The 19,341-nt window shown below is 42.6% G+C and overlaps 1 protein-coding gene across 2 annotated transcripts; it reads right to left on the bottom strand.

The window, feature by feature from the left end:
• Positions 1-75: 75 nt before the first annotated feature.
• Positions 76-17,365, bottom strand: smarce1 (SWI/SNF related, matrix associated, actin dependent regulator of chromatin, subfamily e, member 1). 2 transcript variants are annotated; one of them, XM_061679829.1, is made up of 11 exons: positions 17,219-17,365; positions 16,612-16,660; positions 16,363-16,406; positions 16,050-16,148; positions 15,210-15,290; positions 14,755-14,886; positions 8,100-8,271; positions 1,977-2,149; positions 1,788-1,889; positions 1,145-1,388; positions 76-1,029 (listed from the first exon to the last, which is right to left on the bottom strand). In XM_061679829.1, the coding sequence occupies exons 2-11, from the start codon at positions 16,616-16,618 to the stop codon at positions 824-826; spliced, it is 1,260 nt and encodes a 419-aa protein (XP_061535813.1). In that variant the 5' UTR covers positions 16,619-16,660; positions 17,219-17,365; the 3' UTR covers positions 76-823. The 2 variants fall into 2 exon arrangements, with proteins under 2 accessions (XP_061535813.1, XP_061535812.1); XM_061679828.1 differs by having other exon boundaries at positions 16,044-16,148.
• Between the last annotated feature and the right edge of the window lie 1,976 nt (positions 17,366-19,341).

The raw sequence follows: 19,341 nt of genomic DNA on the forward strand, positions 1-19,341 counted from the left end.
TATCAACCCTGCTTTTGCCACCATTGTTGCAATTACATTTATATATAAAAAAAAAAAAAAAAGTAGAAAAATAAATTAGGATTAAAAAAGGTTTATTGGCAGAAATGTGCACAAGAAATTTTAAGACTTGTATTCTGAACTGTTCTCCATGCTGTTGTGAATATTCTTATTCAAGCAAACCTCATAGACTGTATACAGGTTTTGAACATGTTCTGCTCTTGACTTGACCGCTAGCAAACTTGTGAACACTAGTTACTGATCATTGTACAGCACTGATAATGTGATGTACCTAATACCTATGCATGGACTAGGATAACAGCAATATAACAAATTCAAGTGGGTTAACTAGCATTATTGTACTACTCGGGACAAAAAAAAATCCTGAGACAAGCACTGACCATAATACCAATACATGTAGTAAACGGTGCCTCCTGCCACTGTCTCCTACTCACGACCCGTTATTTGTAATTGAAACATGCAAAAATAGCAATTACACTACCACACCTTGTTACATAAATATAACAGATTCACATGAGGTTGTTTAAGATGTTATCAGATTTCAATTTCAATTGAATGGGATTTATGAATTGATATTTGCCGAAGTAGGCTTAAGACAAGTTCTTCCAGTGGACAAAATATGGTTACTTCACAGACAGGCTCCTGTGGTACACTACTTTTAAAAACAACAAAGGCAATGCTGACTTCAGTTGCAAAGGCTTCCTTCTCGTGTTATGCTTGCTTTGGGGGAAATAATGAGCTAGAACATGGTAAACTTCATGAGCATCCAGCAGATGAAATGCGATATTGAAGCCTGATATTTCACTCAGTGGGCTGATCTTGCCCTGCTGGAACCCTCAGATGGCTCACTGGTCAGAGCATCTTCTGTCTGAGCAGAAGTGGTTTCTGAACCTGTGTTACTGTCACTGGTTCCCTCCTCCATGGCTCCCTCGAGGACACTCTCCTTGTCCTCTGAAGCCCCATCTTCACTGCCTGGCTGTTCCTGAAGTTCCTCTGCAGCCTTCTGCTTCCCTGCATCATTGAAACAGTGGAAAAAGAACATTTAAAATGATAGTGGTAGAACATACCGTTTGTTCTGTGAGCCAGACATCTCGATGAGTCACTGATGACTGGTTGTATGACTCACCTGATGGATCTTTGGTGATGGACTCAGTATTCTCACCTCCCTTGTTGATACTGTCACTGAGAGGATTTGGTTGTGATTTGCCATGTTTTTCTTCTTCTGCTGACCCACACGTGGAGGCCTCTTTAGTGCCTCTATCCCCTGCATCTTTCTCCCGTTCAGCCATCCGTTTGCGGGCTGCCTCTTCTGCTGCAGAGATCTCTGCAGAAATCTTCTCCATGTCTACTTCCACTTTCATACAGCAAAGCTGAAACAAAAAAAGAAATTGAGTTTGATGATTAGTATCTTTCAACACATCACGTTTGCTAAAAACCTAATACTATTTAATGGACCTTCATGTTTTCGTTTCAATTATTAAGTTTTCTATCAGAGGACAATGTACACTAGATGAGACAAATGGCACCACCTGTTGTAAACTCTTGACAATGCAGCAAAATTCAAATTCTACATTTCATTTAAGAGCAACAAATCATAGATTACAGCTATGTGACTGCCACAATGTGGCTGGAGTTAGCAGAAGCTAGTGTGGCTTGGAGGCAGATGTAGGCTGGCACTCACTGCACAGTTAGTTAAACATGCAAAATGAGGCTCGTGTGAGTGTTTCGACAATGTTTGATGTACAAAAATAAAATAAATAAATTCATACTCTTTTGAGCTCATTTGTGAACAAATCTGTGGCGTCAATGAATTTCCTTTTCTTATCCTGGTGGCGGTCTTCAATTTGAAGCAACTCTGCTTCCAACTTTCTCTGTGGTAGAAAACAACCAGAGACAACAGTTAACGTAAAACCCAACCAATGTTATATTATGTATGCAAGTCCAAAACATGACAATACCTGGTGAACCATCAAAGACTGGACCTGACGTTTAAGGACCTGCATACGGGCAGTTGTGACAACAGACCGCACATCAGGCACTACACTCTCACTGAGAATCTCACTGATCAGACGGTGGTTGCGCTGGAAACGAGCTGCTGCAGAGTGCTTTACTGAAAATCCATCATCATAATCTAGGGAAATATGGAAAAAAAGAAGTTGGATGTTAACTATAGCCTTCAAAAGTATATTTTAATGAGGAAAGAATCGTCATGGCGGCCGACTGGTTAGAGCGTCAGCCTCACAGTTCTGAGGACCCGGGTTCAATCCCCGGCCCCGCCTGTGTGGAGTTTGCATGTTCTCCCCGTGCCTGCGTGGGTTTTCTCCGGGCACTCCGGTTACCTCCCACATCCCAAAAACATGCATTAATTGGAGACTAAATTGCCAGTATGCATGCCTGTGAGAGCGAATGGTTGTTTGTTTCTATGTGCCCTGCGATTGGCTGGCAACCAGTTCAGGGTGTACCCCGCCTCCTGCCCGATGACAGCTGGGATAGGCTCCAGCACGCCCGCGACCCTAGTGAGGAGAAGCGGCTCAGAAAATGGATGAATGGAGGAATCGTCATACCAAAAGTTCAGTAAACCATGAAGCGACAGAAAATGTTGCACGATGAGTAGTATTTAAATAATTACAAATGGCAATATACCCTGTACTGGACACACAAATACATTTGCCAGAAATTGTGCCTTTTTGGCAACAAAGGAAAAGTACATGAAATCCAAATAGATTTAATTTAAATTGCCAAACAATAACAAACACTACTACTACTTCTTGGGTACAGATTAATACAAAGGGCTACCAGTTTTGATACACACTTCTGAAATAACAAATTTGCTCAAAATATTTAAGGGGAGTTCAATCCATCTCATGGTCATTCCATAGCTTGTCTCCGCAAATGCTATGGTTTTGGTCATGTGCACAATACTGACCTTTGACCTATACGTGTCTATGTCTTTAAAAAAAAATCTCATTTCCACCTATGCAGCTAAGGTTTAACAAAAAAGAATAGAAACAAAGATGTTCGATGCAGGTCACTGGTAAGTGGTGGTATTTTTTTATTTTTTTAATTTATTTATGAATAGCAATGCAATATATATAGTAGGCTTTACACGAACAGGATTTTTGGGGCTGATCACCAATCAGCGAGTTAAAAAAAAACAATAACCGATCACCGATCTGATCACAAGATGAAGCAATGTGTCTATTTACATGACTGTCATTTATTGTATATACTTGTGTACTGTATACTGTATGTTCAAATGTATTTTCCAGCATTTTAGACCAAAGTTAAAACACCAATGACCTCTAGGGGGCATTCAAGGATTGGCCACTGACATAAATTCAGAATCAGAATCATCTTTATTTGCCAAGTATGTCCAAAACACACAAGGAATTTGTCTCCGGTAGTTGGAGCCGCTCTAGTACGACAGACAGTCAATTTACAGAACACTTTGGAGACATAAAGACATTGACAAAAAACAATTGTGCAAAAAGATGCAGAGTCTTCTAGCACTTAGAATGACTAATATTGCAATAGTCCGGTGCAATGACCATTGTGCAAGGGGCGCTGAGACTTCAAGGAGTGTATGCGGTTTAAAGTGACGAGTAGTGCGATCATCTGGGACAATGTTGGTTGTGCAAATGTTACAGATACTCCTCAATCAGTGTGCAAATGGAGCAGATGCTACTCTGGCATGAGTGGCCAGTATATGCAAATAGTGCAGCATGGCAAGACAACTACAGTGAGTGCACGAGTAATGCATAATTGGCCCCACAGAAATGTGACAACGAACTCAAGTTCAAAAAATTGCCAGCTTATTGTAATATATTTATAGGTTAGGTGTTTAAGAAGTTGATCGCAAGAGGGAAGAAGCTGTTGGAATGTCTACTAGTTCTAGTTTGCATTGATCGGTAGCGCCTACCTGAGGGAAGGAGCTGGAAGAGCCGGTGACCGGGGTGCGGAGGGTCCGAGAGGATTTTGCACGCCCTTGTCTTAGTTCTGGCAGCGTGCAAGTCCTCAGTGGTGGGTAGGAGGGTACCGACAATCCTTTCAGCAGTTTTGATTGTCCGTTGCAGTCGGAGTTTGTCCTCTTTTGTAGCAGCACCAAACCAGACTGTGATGGAAGAACACAGGACTGATTCGATGACCGCTGTGTGGAACTGTCTCAGCAGCTCCGGTGGCAGGCCGTGCTTTCTCAGAAACCGCAGGAAGTACATCCTCTGCTGGGCCTTTTTGAGGACGGAGTTGATGTTAGTCGCCCACTTCAGGTCCTGAGAGATTGTAATTCCCAGGAACTTGAAGGTCTCGACGGTTGACACAAGGCAGCTGGACAACGTGAGGGGCAGCTGTGGCGAAGGATGCCTCCTGAAGTCCACGATCATCTCTACAGTCTTGAGCGTGTTCAGCTCCATGTTGTGTCGGCCGCACCACAGCTCCAGCCGCTCCGCTTCCTGTCGATATGCAGACTCGTCACCGTCCTTGATGAGGCCGATGACAGTGGTGTCATCTGCAAACTTCAGGAGCTTGACAGTCGGCTTCGATGAGGTGCAGTCGTTCGTGTAGAGAGAGAAGAGCAGCGGAGAGAGGACACAACCTTGAGGCGCCCCAGTGCTGATGCTGCGTGTGGATGAGGTGGCCTCCCCCAGCCTGACCTGCTGTGTCCTGCCCGTCAGAAAGCTGTAAAACCACTGGCAGATGGCAGGTGAGACGCTGAGCTGGAGAAGCTTGGTTGAAAGGAGTTCAGGGATGATGGTGTTGAACGCTGAGCTGAAGTCCACGAACAGGATCCTCGCGTTGGTCCCTGCACTGTCGAGGTGTTCTAGGATGAAGTGCAGTCCCATGTTGACTGCATCATCCGCAGACCTGTTCGCTTGGTAGGCAAACTGCAGGGGGTCCAGCAGGGGACCTGTGACACTCTTGAGGTGGTCCAGCACGAGACGTTCAAAGGACTTCATGACCACAGATGTCAAAGCGACAGGCCTGTAGTCATTCAGACCAGAGATTGCAGGTTTCTTGGGGACTGGAATGATGCTGGAGCATTTGAAACAGGATGGACCTTCGCACATTTCCAAAGATCTGTTGAAGATCTGAGTGAAGACTGGAGCGAGCTGGTCCGCGCAGACTTTGAGGCAGGATGGGGACACATGGTCCGCTTTGTTAATCTTCTGTTGTTTGAAGATGCGTCTCACATCCTGTTCATGGATGGTTAACGCAGAAGTCAGAGATGTGGTTGTGGTCGCGGGTGCGGCCGGGTGGGTGTGTGGTGTGAAACTGTCCTTTTCAAATCTGCAGTAGAAGGTATTCAAGTCGTTGGCTAGTGTGCTATTGTTTTCAGCTTGGGGGGATCGTCACTTGTAATTAGTCAGCGATTGGAATGCATGCCAGACTGATTTAGAGTCGTCTGCGCTAAACTGTTTTTCCAACTTTGCTGCATAGATCCTCTTTGCAATGTTAATTTCTTTCGTCAGCTGGTTTCTAGCTCGATTATACAGGGCCCTGTCCCCGCTCTGATATGCGTCCTCCTTAGCTTGGCGAAGCTGCTTAAGTTTAGCAGTGAACCACGGCTTGTTGTTGTTGAATGTGCGAAATGATTTTGTTTAGGTCAAAGCAACATTACAACTGACAGAACTAATGGGTGCTAACTTACTGGACTTAAAATTACTTTATTGCAATTAAATTACTTTAATAAATACTGTTAATGACATCCTTACTCTAACTTTCTCACTGTCCCAGCTATATGGATGGGTGTTGTCCAGAGTTTGAGTCCGTTTGACACTTCTCTTTCCTCCATCCCCCCCGCCATCCTTCCACGCTGCATTGCTTGAACGAGGCATGGTCCTCGTGTACATTCTTCAGGTGCTCGATCAAATTTATGTTAAAGCATTTAGATGACGTTCCCCACGATGTACTTCAGTTGTGCACAGACTGCAAATAACTTACATGTTGTTTGTCTGAGACCCCGCAAAATAGTCCCAGACCGACGACGTGTTTTTTCACCGACAAGATTTGAAAAAAAAACTTTATTGGCGGTCAGATAGTTAGAGTACAGCGCAACAAGACACGTGACAGGGCTAAAAATAAACTAGCTTTTGGACTCATACGCGACAAAGACGGGGAGTTAAATGTCTTGTGCGGAGCCGATCGATGACGTCATTGATCGGATCGGCGACTTATGACATGAAAGCCGATCAGCATTAAATGCTAATTATCGGTCGATACCGATAACGGCAATCAGATCGGTGGTGAGCTATTTTTAGAACAGGCCCGCATGCTACTCATGTTGTCCTTGGCGGCTACCTGGTGTATTCGGGCACCACATTGGTGACCCCTGTAACAAATGTTATCCTAGGTTGGTTGGTCACGGCACTTGCAATGACACTGTGTATTGTACTGTAGAACTATTCAGAGGGCCTACCTTTTAACTAATGTCCCACACTCACAGGTGCAACCAAAACAACAACAGGAAACTGTTATGCAAGCTTAACATTCTTTGGGTAGACATTTTTGCTCATAAATTGGGTGAAACTGACACATAGTCATGGCTTCTTTTTAGGACAACACTGTGCTTCTACACTTGTATAGTCCACTTATCTCCTAAACCTATGCTAGATGGGATGATTTGGCTTTTTTTTTTTTTTTTTTTTTAAAAAGGGAAGGCTAAATAGGTGAACAACTGGAATGCACATCTGCCTCACAGTTCTGAGGACCGGGGTTCAATTCCCAGCCTCGCCTGTGTGGAGTTTACATGTTCTCCCCGTGCCTGCGTGGGTTTTCTCCGAACACTACTGTTTCCTCCCACATCCCGAAAAATTGTGTTGTAGGTTGATTGAAGACGAAATTGGCCGTAGGTGTGAATGTGAGTGTGAATAGTTGGTTGGTTATGTGACCTGCGATTGGGTGGCAACCAGTTCAGGGTGTCCCCAGCCTCTCATCCGAAGATAGCTAGGATAGGCTCCACCACGCCCGCAACCCGAGTGAGTAGAAGCAGTACAGAAAATGGATGGATGGATGGAAGGCTAAAGTAATCTGAAACTTTATTGTGTTTCTCTGAGCAGCTCTGATGCAGTTGTGTCAAAAAGAGCTGCGTGGGTCAACCTTTTTTTCCAGACATCAAGTTATGAAGCACAAACTGAATGTAGCCTTTGGGAAAGCTGAACTGTATTTGACCATTATTGTGTGCTCCTGGGAGTACTACCCACTTGGATGGCAAGAAAAACATTTTATGGCCTGGCTTGTTTGTAACTTATAAGTGGTGTTATGTGTAATTTTCCTCAATGTTCTAATCTTCTTGTGTAACCCATCTAAAGCATCATTTCCTCGACATGGGTGTAGCTCATGTTAACATTTTCTTTTGTGTGTGTGCATGTGTGGGTGGGTGTGTTTAAAACAACAGGAAAAAGAATGTTCATTTTGCCGAACTTAAAAACAGAAATGTAATTATCAAAACCAAATCACCCCCCAAAGAATGTGCTAATATAGTTGCCCCTGCGGAAGACAAGATATGTTTGTGTGGTCCCCCTAAAGTAATTGCAACTCTGTGCTGTAAAATGTGGTGGAAAAAAGGGCTGCACAATATATGAAAAAAATATTGTCATCGCGATAACGGCGCATACAGTAAGTGTATTGCATAGATGTGCAATAAATTAATTCGTATACGGTATTGTATGCTTTGCTGCATGCGTGTGCTGTTTATCAAAGTTTGAGCAATCAGATGCATCCTTAAATGCACATCTTCATCCAACCCCCGAGATACTGGTCTCCTATTGGTTAGAGCGGACCCTTAAGGCGTACAGTGAGAATCTCAACAGCAGCAGGCATAGAAAGAATGGCAGATGTGGGATAGGAGGAAATGAATGAGGATGAAAACAACAAACTACTTGTATAACGTCTGAAATATGGAAAAATATAGCCTGCTTATTTTGCCACATTGTGTTTATTTAATTAGATGAAAATATATTCTCTTTACGGGCATGTTAAATATCGCAATAATATTGATATCACAATATTGAACACCCATACTTGCATATTGCATGTTTTTCCAATATCGTGTAGCCACAGTAGAAAATAAATTAAGATGGCCTTACCATCTGGATCCTCAGCTGGCTGAATACTCATGTATGGCTCGCCCTTGTCCAGTCTAGACTGCCGCTGACGGCTCTCTTCTTCTAGCGCTGCCTCAGCGCGGCTTTTTGCATTGACGTAGGCCAGGTAAGCTGGTGAGTTGTGATAGGCCTTCATGCTTTCATTATATTCAATCTATGTTAGAGAAGACAGGAATTACAAGGAGAAGGCAAGCAAGCACACACCAGCTATATCAAGATAAGGAGCTAAGAGGTTACACAGAATTGTTATACAGGAAGCAATGATGACTAGAGGGACCCACAACGGCTGGAGGCGCACCAGTCTACACGCCCCTTTCCGATTACCAGGTTTTGCTGATATAAAAAAAAACAAAAACAAGACCAAGATAAATAATTTCAAAAGCTTTTTCCATCTAGAACATATACAACACAATTGGATTTTTTTTTTTTACAGAGGAGAAGAACAAATAAACAACTGAGACAATGTGTGACAAAGTGTGACTGGCCTCTACCGGGAATGTGGCCGTGTTCAGAATTAACCACATTCATTATTCATAATCACATTCAAATTCATGTTAAATGGGAGTCAGCACACACACCTCCATCCATCCATCCATCCATCTTCTACCGCTTATCCGAGGTCGGGTCACGGGGGCAGTAGCTTTAGCAGGGACGCCCAGACTTCCCTTTCCCCAGCCACTTCATCCATCTCTTCCGGGGGGGGGGTCCCCGAGGTGTTCCCAGGCCAGCCAAGAGACGTAGTCTCTCCAGCGTGTCCTGGGTCGTCCCCGGGGTCTCCTCCCGGTGGGACGTGCCCGGAACACCTCACCGGGGAGGCGTCCGGGAGGCATCCGAATCAGATGCCCCAGCCACCTTATCTGGCTCCTCTCGATGTGAAGGAGTAACGGTTCTACTCTGAGATCCTCCCGGATAACCGAGCTTCTCACCCTCTCTCTAAGGGAGAGCCCGGACACCCTGCGGAGGAAACTCATTTCGGCCGCTTGTATCCGGGATCTCATTCTTTCCATAGGTGAGGGTAGGAACGTAGATCGACCGGTTCGCTTTTCGGCTTAGCTCCTTCTTTGTCACAACGGATCGATACAAACTCCGCATCACTGCAGACGCTGCACCGATCCGCCTGTCGATCTCCCGTTCAATTCTTCCCTCACTCGTGAACAAGACCCCAAGATACTTGAACTCCTCCCCTTGGGGCAGGATCTCATCCCCGACCTGGAGAGGGCACGCCACCCTTTTCCGACTGAGGACCATGGTCTCAGATTTGGAGGTGCTGATTCTCATCCCAGCCACTTCACACTCGGCTGCGAACTCCTCCAGTGAGAGTTGGAGTTCACGGCTTGTTCAGAGGGTGCAAAAAAAGGCACACACACCTGCCACCATTTAAAGTGTTTCTGATTACCATATTTTCACGACCATAAGGCGCACTTAAAAGTCTTAAATTTTCTCCAAAATGGACAGGGGGCCTTATAATGCGGCGCGCCTTATGTTTGCACCGAGTTCCAAAATCTGTAAATGTTGTGTGACTCCGCTTGACTGACTGGAACCATTTCCTGCCGACACGCTGCATAAATAGAAGAAAGGCGGATGTGACTGTGGACAGCATGCGGACGTTAAAGGGGGAAGGGTGCGCGTAAAAGAGGATGATAAAGGCACACCCCCAGTAGGTATATCGTGCCGGTATGTGCATCAGTGTGGCTAAGGACCCCCGAAAATGGCACCTACGAAGAGACACACTTACGAAGCACAGTTTAAACTGCAAGCTATCAGTTAAGCGGAGGAACAGGGGAAGCAAGCAGCCGCAAGAGAATTCAAGATCAACGATCATGGTTCGCAACTGGAGGAAGCAGGAAAACGCCGGCATCAACGAGACTGACTCAGACAATGACGAGAGGGAACCCGGCATGTTTGATGGAGAACTTGCCCAGCTTTTCATTTCGGATACAGAAGATGAGGACTTTGATGAATTTGTGGATGAGGATTGATCAAAAAAAATAACGCGAGTACATTGTTAAATAGTTCAATAAAGTACAACCGAACTCACTGTTTACATTGTTAAATACTTCAATAAAGTACAACCGAACTCAGTTTTGCTCCCGCTGCCTTTTTAAAAACATACGCTAGCATGTTTTATCGTGCATGCATGCTACCATATGTTTTAAGCTAGCGTATGTTTTACCATGCCTGCGCCCAATAATACGGGTGTGCCTTATGTATGTGTTAAATACAGAAATAGACACCGTAACTGAGACTGCGCCTTTTAATACGGTGCACCTTATGGTCGTGAAAACACAGTAACCCCAAATAAAGTTTAACTGATCAAGAACGCTTTTCATGACATCTTACAACACGAGACAGTGCACCGATAGCTTACACCGCATTAGAGGAATTTTGTTGCTCAAAGGTATCAGTCAGGGGAAGGGTACAAAAGAATTTCCAAGGCATTAAATATACTATGGCGGCACGGTGGACGACTGGTTAGAGCGTCAGCCTCAGAGTTCTGAGGACCCGGGTTCAATCCCCGGCCCCGCCTGTGTGGAGTTTGCATGTTCTCCCCGTGCCTGCGTGGGTTTTCTCCGGGCACTCCGGTTTCCTCCCACATCCCAAAAACATGCATTAATTGGAGACTCTAAATTGCCCGTAGGTGTGACTGTGAGTGCGAATGGTTGTTTGTTTCTATGTGCCCTGCGATTGGCTGGCAACCAGTTCAGGGTGTACCCCGCCTCCTGCCCGATGACAGCTGGGATAGGCTCCAGCACGCCCGCGACCCTAGTGAGGAGAAGCGGCTCAGAAAATGGATGGATAGATAAATATACTATTAAACAGTGAAGACAGACATAATCAAGTAGAGGAAAAAAAAAAACTTGCAGAGAGGTTCAACGCCAAGAACTGGACGTTGAGCCAAATTGATATATGAGAAAATATGAGAAGAAAACTGGTCAGGGAGGCTGCCAAGAGGCCAACAGAAACACTAAAGGAGCTGCAGGTATGTTTGGCGAGTACTTGGTTGTTTAGTACATGTGACAACAATCTTCTGTCTTCATACGTTTGAGCGATGGGTTAGGGTGGCAAGACAAGCCTTATCTTAATCAAATAAAAAATAAAATAAAATAAAAAAACACCACTTGAAATTTCCCACGCGCAAGTGGGAAAATGTGTTATGGTTAGGGATGTCGTGATCACATTTTTTGCACCCTCTGAACAACTTGATTTTTAGTATCTGACGATTCAGAGTCCCGATTCGATACTTTGGAAACGCATTAAGAAGCAAAATAAAGAGCGCATCCAAATTGTTGCAACTTTCTCTTTCTTTTTATGAATTAAATTATTATGGTAGGCCAACATGATACCTTTTTATATGTAGGGTTGGGCAGCATTTGAATTTGAGCGATTCCAGTTCCTTAATTAAATTCCGGTTCCAAATGATTCTCGATTCCGATTCTTTTCGGGGGGGTGGGCCAAAAATGATTTAAATAAAGGGTGTCCACGTTATAAACATCAATTTTCTTCGCAGCCCACAGCATAGATTAAAATGAACATTTGGGGGTTCTTTATAACCAGTATTAATATCAAACCTATGAACTAAAAGGCAATGTGTGTGGAACTAACACAATTGACTTAATATTCATTAATTAATGTTTCAGCTAAAAGTTAAATATAGCATTGTTAAAATAGTTATTTGGGACTGTTTTATCACGTCGAATGGTTTATATGTGCAAGTTTTAACTTGACTTCCTGTTTTAAGCATGTAGCCTTTTATTTTGAAGGGTACGCACCGGAACCAAGCATTTCGACACGAAAAGTAACTTCACACAGCACCTGTGTTTTTTTGTTTTTGTTTTTAATGGATGGAACCAAATGCTATAAAACGCCAATTCCTTTCCCGATTTTCACCGTTGAGGTTTTAGCTCAATGTTAAGGTTTTTTTTTTCTGTCATCAGCTATTACGTTGGTTTGAAGACTAAAATAAACGCTTAAAAACCATCAGTGCAAAAGTGCAACCAACCGTTTACCTTTTTAGCTGTTTCAATGTTGGAAAAGACGTATTTTATCGTTTCACTCACCCGACTGAGAGGCTCGGAGTGCATCAGACGCTACACATCGTGAAAGCCTCCTTTGCACAATATAATCTTATTCCAAGTGTTGCACTGAGGCGACTGGTCATTTTCAGAAAGTTAAGACAAACCTTTGCTCGCCGGCACCGTTGGGCACAAGCACGTCTTTGTTGTTCTTCGTTGGTTTTTGGCACTTTTTCAGGTCGGAGGAAAAGACATTGAAACTGGGAACTGAAATGTTTAAATTTCAACGATCCCAGGAGAACCGGACCGTCTCGATGCCCAACCCTATTTATGTGGCTATAAGTCTAGTACAGCAGTGGTTCAATAAAAGTAGAAAAAAAAATAAAAATAAATGAAAAGCAAATCGGTGGTGTAGCACAAAATATAGACCCCTCTAAAATCCATCCATTTGCTGTACCGCTTAATCCTTCACAAGGGTTGCGGGCGTGCTGGAGGCCATCCCAGCTATCTTCAAGCGAGAGGAGGGGGGTACACCCTGAACTGGTTGCCAACCAATCACAGGGCACATATGAACAACCAACCATTTGCGCACACAGTCACACCTACGGGCAATTTCGAGTCTTCAATCAACCTACCATGCATGTTTTTGGGATGTGGGAGGGAACTGGAGTGCCGTGAGAAAATCCACGCAGGCACGGGAAGAACATGCAAACTCCACACTGGCGAGGTCGGGATTTGAAACCCGGTCCTCAGAACTGTGAGGCAGATGTGCTAACCAGTCGTCCACTGTGCTGCCCCCTCTAAAATCCTCCATAAAACAAATAATTTCAAGGGGGAAAAAATTATGACTAAAGTACATGAACTATTCTACTACCCACACTGCTCTTCATTTGTGCTATTTAAGATGGATTTTTTTAGGCCAAGTGCCACCGTTTGAAACATCACAGTAACAGACAAACATCATTTTGTTTTAGTTGAGTGTTTTAAGCAAGTGACGCCGATTGAACCAACATGGTCATTTTGATGTGTCGACTTGGAGAGTTTCAACCCGTACAAGCTTATAGGTGGATATTTCTAACTGAAACTCGTCAGCCAATCGGAGAAGGGGTTCCCCGAGTAGCAGGCCAAACAAATGGTGCTCTGTCCTGAGTTGTTGAATACATCTTGATATAAGTACCATGAAATTAAAGGTGGAAATATTGACTTTTGTCTCATATCTTTTGATCTGAAACACAAATGTCTTCCGTACATAACAAAAACAAAGGAATTGACCTTGGTGTTCCAGTAGTTTTGGAGGGGACAGTATTATGCATTCAATATTTATATTTGAATCCATTTCTTGGGGTTTGGTTTCATTGTAGATGTTCATCACTTAACCATTAGGTGGCAGCAATACACTTAAACATCTCCAGTCTGCCGGAAATCAAGAAGAGGAGGAGGAGGAAGAAGAAGACGAAGAAGCGTGACGTCATGCCGAACGAATACGATGCGGTGAACAAAAAGAAATACAAGACTGATTCTTTAGAATGCCACACTGTGTAAACCCAACTGTCAACAGGTAAGTCAGACAGTTCGAGAGTGGGTTGGCCGTCACTATTTGCATGGTCGGCGATCGCGCACGCAATGGCACTAGCTAGTAGCTGCTAACGCTCATGTTACCAAACCGCATGAATATTCACTACAACATTATTTATTAATTAATTAAAAAAAAAAATTACACAGATTTTACACGGATACACCTGTCTTCGTCATAACATCTTTATACACATTTTGTAGACTACATTTGTTTCCGAATGATGGACGTACCCTTTTTTGGGACTATTTATGGCTCACTGGTTGCTAGCATCTTCTCCTCCATGTTGGCGGCGGAAGCCTCGCGGAGTAGCAAAAAGTATAGAAAATAAAATCGGTGATCCCCTTTTCCATAGAGCATTAATAAAATATTGATCAAATAGATCTCAATATATCACCCAGGACTAGTGAGGATGCGTCTTTCTTACGCTAATGACTTGTCCTCCTCCTTCAGGAATAACAATACTTTGTTGCTTTTCACCCGCCAGAGGTGCTCAGGTGAGGATTAGAGAGTACACCAGTGCGAAGCAAAATCGCAAAAAGTGAATCACTCAATTTATGAGGGAAGACTGTAAAAACAAAAGATTTGTTTAGTGCAAACACAGCACTTCATCACCAAAAAAACACACCATACCTCCAGTGCACCAAAGTTGTAGCAGAATCATTCTTTAGGGCTATTTTTTTCAGTTGGAACTGGGGTCATAGTCAAGATGGAAGGAATTATGAAGAGTTTGTGACTCCCGTTTAACATGAGTTTGAATGCAATTGGTTAATTCTGACCAAAGCAACAACCCCAGTTATGAGGTGCTCACGGTTGTGCAACCACATTTTCTGTTTTTTAGGTGCCCTCACTATTTGTTTCCAATCGAGTTATACAGGTGTTAGACTTCAATAACAGTTGAAAACGTTTTTAAATTACTTGTAGTAGCATTTTTTTTTCACATCACAAAAACTAGCAGTTGAACAGGGGTGTGTAGATTTTTTTATATCAACTGTATCTCATGGCCATCAATTAGAAAAAACCCATAAACATTCTTTGTAAAACAACCAACCTTCTCTGCTTCGTAGTCATTCAAATAATCCTGTTTCTCCTCATCAGTGAGGTCCCTCCACATGCCACCGATTATCTTCCCAATTTCCCATAGCTTCAGATCAGGATTGGAGGCTTTCACTTGATCCCAAACCTGGTGATGAGAACCAGGCATGGGGGTGGGATTGGGTTGGGTTGAAGGGGCTATAAATTGTTATCTCTTTGCAGAGAGGTCACAAACGACAGGAGGCCATGTGCTTTAAACTCCATCTTCGAGTTGATAAAATCTCACTACATAAAATGACTGTAATAACTGTGTCCTGGCTTAATTTCACAACACCTATCTTGATAAGCAGACACTGGAATTTTAAACATAGTTTTTATATGAGAAACACAGAAGTGATTAAAGTATCCATGTGTTCCAAATACACACATGATGATGCAAAACACAGATTTCTTAAAGTGTACAGTACTTACCTTACGACTGTATCTCATATATGGCATTAGTGGCTTATCGGGTGGCTTGGGTGGCTTTGGTATATTTATTCCAGAGGAATTCTGACAAAAGAAAAAAGGAAAAAAAGAGACCTGGTAATATCGGGATGAAGAACCAGGATACCTTTAAAAATGTTAACTCATGCCTATATTTGAGGGTATGCTGTGTAAATTAAGAAAATCTACTTGGATTTAAGCACAACATGCATCATTCAATTTAGCATCACTTTAAAAAAATAAAGCATAGCACTACCACACTGTACAATAGAGTAGAACCGACGATTACAACAACAAAAAAAAAAAAAGGAAATCTTTCTAAAGCAAAGATTTGCCTGCTGTGGGACATAATGCCATAATCGGAGTTAGCCAAGCACAGCTTGCATGCAGCGGCTGAATTACTGTTCAGCAGCCAAAGTCATGCCAAGCAGAGAGCGTACAATTCCATGGCAACAGGGATGGCATGGAATATTTAACATGGGTGTCAGAAATACAGAATTTCAAGGCAGGTGGCATTTGAAGACACAGATGTATGGTAAATCAGTCTGCACTGTTATGCAGTCAGCACTCAGCGAAAGCAGTTTGGAATGCTGTTTTAGGAATGGAATCATACTAATACTCTGAACAGACTCAATGCAAAGCTACATACAGTATATTCAAATAAAGCAGTGATATTATTGTGAATCCCTGCATTTTTTTTAGATGCTCGCAGGGGCTTATGTTGCTTTCCAGCGAGGAAGCCAACTCATGCAAAGTGTATTCAAATTACTGTAACGAAATGATGACATGTTTTTGTTTTCGCAATGACAATATTCATACCGTTACCCGACTGTTGCTGCTTTGGCTCCCTCCCAGTCTGTAGTTGTTGTAGGCCAAATGGCTGTAGGGGTTGTACCCCACAAACCCTGCAGTATTGGGCATTTGCTAACGGAAACAAATGGGATAGGAAGTTGGATGAGAAATGGCTTTAAAAACAGGAAAGAAACCAAAAAAAGAAGCTGGTAAATGAAAACAAAATCATTTGTGGTAGGACGTAATGTTTACTATAGTGGAAAAATCTATCTATGAATCTATCTTGGTATCCGTGGATCAGATAGCAAGTCAATATTTTAGGTTAAATATGTGGAGCTATACTTACAGTTGTAGGTGCAGGGGGAGGGGGAGGAGCATAGGAAGGCCTCTCTAGAATAAAAAAAAGACCCAAATTAAGCATAAAGCAAGTTATAAACATCATCTCCTGTCACCTGATAACCAATTATACCTGCTATATAACCAAAGATATTACTAAATTATAATATTGACTGAAACTGTTTTGTTAATTATCACATGTATCAAGGAACATAACACCACCCAAAAGCAACAACAAAAAGAAGAAAGATTTCCTTACTTGACATCTTGGCACAGATACAGGTTTTAGTCCGATCCAGTCATCAGTCCTGTAACACACATTTAGGACTACGCATAAATATATTGGTGAATCTTGCTAAATGCTTTGAAAACGGAAGGTCTTAATGAGAGCTGGTTTGAATGAGACAACGTTGGGCTGGGAGATTTAATACAATAAGTTCGCACCATTTTAAGTGTGTTTACTAATGATAGCACCAAGTGGGTGGTATGACACGATTAAGCGCAGAAAAACCGATTCGTTCTTGTGGAGTTGAAATAAACCAGCGTGCGCTAGGCTAACAAGCTAGCGAGTAAGTAAGACAATAACAACTGATCGATGGCGTGCAACCGCTAGAGTTTAACGAGTTAAATCAGACACCAGTAAATTTGCCAGTGGTGAAATAAAGGACTCGGTCCTTAGGATAGTGTGTTATTAAAAAAAGTAAAAAAAAAAAAAATGAATTTACACTGTAGGACTATATGCTAGCAAACGCGTTTTGCTAGCAAGCTGATAGCTGCCCACACGTAAGTAGCACCTTGAAATCATATTAGCTTGCCAAATCAATAACATAATGAGTCAAGTATTGAGGGGGGGCGGGGAAACTCACCCTGAAAGCCGAGGCACCTCCACAGTATTGTACTCTTCGACCGAGGGGGTTCACCGGCTTGCTAGTGCAGAAGACCAGGTTGCACTCTAAACGAATGAAATGGAGGTTCGCTCGGCGTGGAAGAAGCTTCTAGAACAGCCGCCAACCCCCACACTACCACCCCGCCTTCCCACTGTTTTGACCTCGCGGCTTCCTAATGCAACAATAGCTCATCTTCAATAATATAAAAAGTGACACAGAAAATACAATCATATATTTTTTTATATGTATTATATTTTTTATTTATATATATATATATATATTATATATATTTTTTTTTTTGCAACATCAGTCTTCTTTTGAAGATAATATAACGAAGGCTGCAGAACCAATCAACTGTAACAGTTTGAACAGTCAGAATTTTTATGCTATAAAATGTAAAAACTTGAACTACCTTTCCGCGAATCACACACACACACGCACACAAACAATTTCTCTACGACTCACGTTTGGGTTCCACCAAACCCACTAGTTGAGAATCACTGATTTACACCTTACTGTGGGAGAAAATGATGTTTCTCTTCTCAATGCTCCAGTGTTATTAGAAGTGAAATGCTTTGCATTCTTGTTCACATTTTTGGAGCGCTGCCCCAGTTCTGTAGTTGTAAAAGTGTGTTCCCTTAATATAAACAACTGAAAGCTCTCTGGATTTAGCCTACATCTCTATCCGTTGAACCTGAATGAAACTTGTTTTAGTTATGATAATTCATTGTGTTCATTGTGGCCCTGTGTCTTGGTAAATTGGGGAATAACACAGGATGGTTTCATTTATTTTTTTCCCCCTTATGTGCATCCTATATTATGCATTTAATATTTCACCATTTTTTGTACCAAGGCCCAAATGATGCGTTATTAGGATTCCCACATAGTTTCTAAACAGGACACGTCCTGGTCCAATATCACTGCCTCGAGGACACCGGTGTTAAACTCAGGGCCCGCAGGCCACATCCGGCCCGCCACCTCAATTTATGTGGCCCGCGAAAGCAAATCAAGTGCGTCGACCTCATGTTTCTTGCTAAAATAACAACATTGCAAATCGTCCTCCCTTTTTTATAACCTTGATTGCAAAAAAAAATTGTTACCAATCCCCATTTCAAATTAAACTGAATTAACAACTTTCTACTGGCTTCTGGTTTTAAATATAGTTCTTCAGCGATTTTTTTGTGTGTATATGTAATAACATGAAGCAATTGTACATTTACTGTATATGTGTTCGCGCTCATGTTGGCCCTCCGAGGGAAACCATAACTACGATGTGGCCCGCAGCAAAAATTAGTTTGACACCCCTGCTCGAGGACATGCGCCGCTGCACTATGATTGGCCACTGTATCCCTGTTGAGCACTCCCTACTGCTTCCAGACGGGAAAAGAAGTACTATATGTGATTTAAGTGTGACGGCATTAATATGTTTCCCACTAACCCTAAACCACCCTAATCCTAACCTTAATCTATCCTAAACCACCTGACACCTGCAGTTTTTTTTTTTGTTTTAAATAGTAATTTTTAACCAAGCCACTACTAGAGGAGATGACACAATGCTAATTAAGCCTATCAGCTCCTCGATCATCTTGCTGGATTTTTCAATATTTGATTTTTTTTTTTTTTATAATTTAGTGTCTACAGTATACATTCCCGCGCTGGCCCAGTTAGTGGCGCCCCGGCAATCTACCTGGCGGAAATGACGGCATGGAAATGAAACATTTTGCCACGGCAATAGGGGCGAAGCGCAGTTGTAAACAGCTCAATAAAATCGTATTTTGCATTTCTGTAGCATAACATAACCACACAATAATTGCCGTGTAAACGAAAATAGTAATAAAAATTGTCGCAAACGAACAATCTCTTTTCGAGGAGCCGTTGCCTGCTAGCAACTGTATGGGTAGTCACGTGGTCACAACCCAGAACTCCTCTCATCCTTACTTGTCTATTTTTATTGCTTTTGTTGATCATTATCTTATTCCTTTTAACATGCATGTAAGGTAACTTGCTAGTGACCCAGCGATATGGTTTGTAAGAATTCTTATCCACTTGATTCTAACTTTGAGCATCGTAACTGCTGCCGCTTCACCACCAGTCATGATGTG

The sequence above is a fragment of the Phycodurus eques genome, chromosome 6 (assembly GCF_024500275.1).
Source record: "Phycodurus eques isolate BA_2022a chromosome 6, UOR_Pequ_1.1, whole genome shotgun sequence".
Lineage (NCBI taxonomy): Eukaryota > Metazoa > Chordata > Actinopteri > Syngnathiformes > Syngnathidae > Phycodurus > Phycodurus eques.

What these genes read in the sequence shown, in the direction of transcription:
- smarce1 (XM_061679828.1), bottom strand. An exon ending in GCCAGCTGAGGATCCAGATG is followed by an intron (nt 2,150 to 8,099) that starts GTAAGGCCATCT and finishes ATATTTCCCTAG; the next exon opens with ATTATGATGATGGATTTTCA. An exon ending in TCACAAATGAGCTCAAAAGA is followed by an intron (nt 1,389 to 1,787) that starts GTATGAATTTAT and finishes TTTTTGTTTCAG; the next exon opens with CTTTGCTGTATGAAAGTGGA.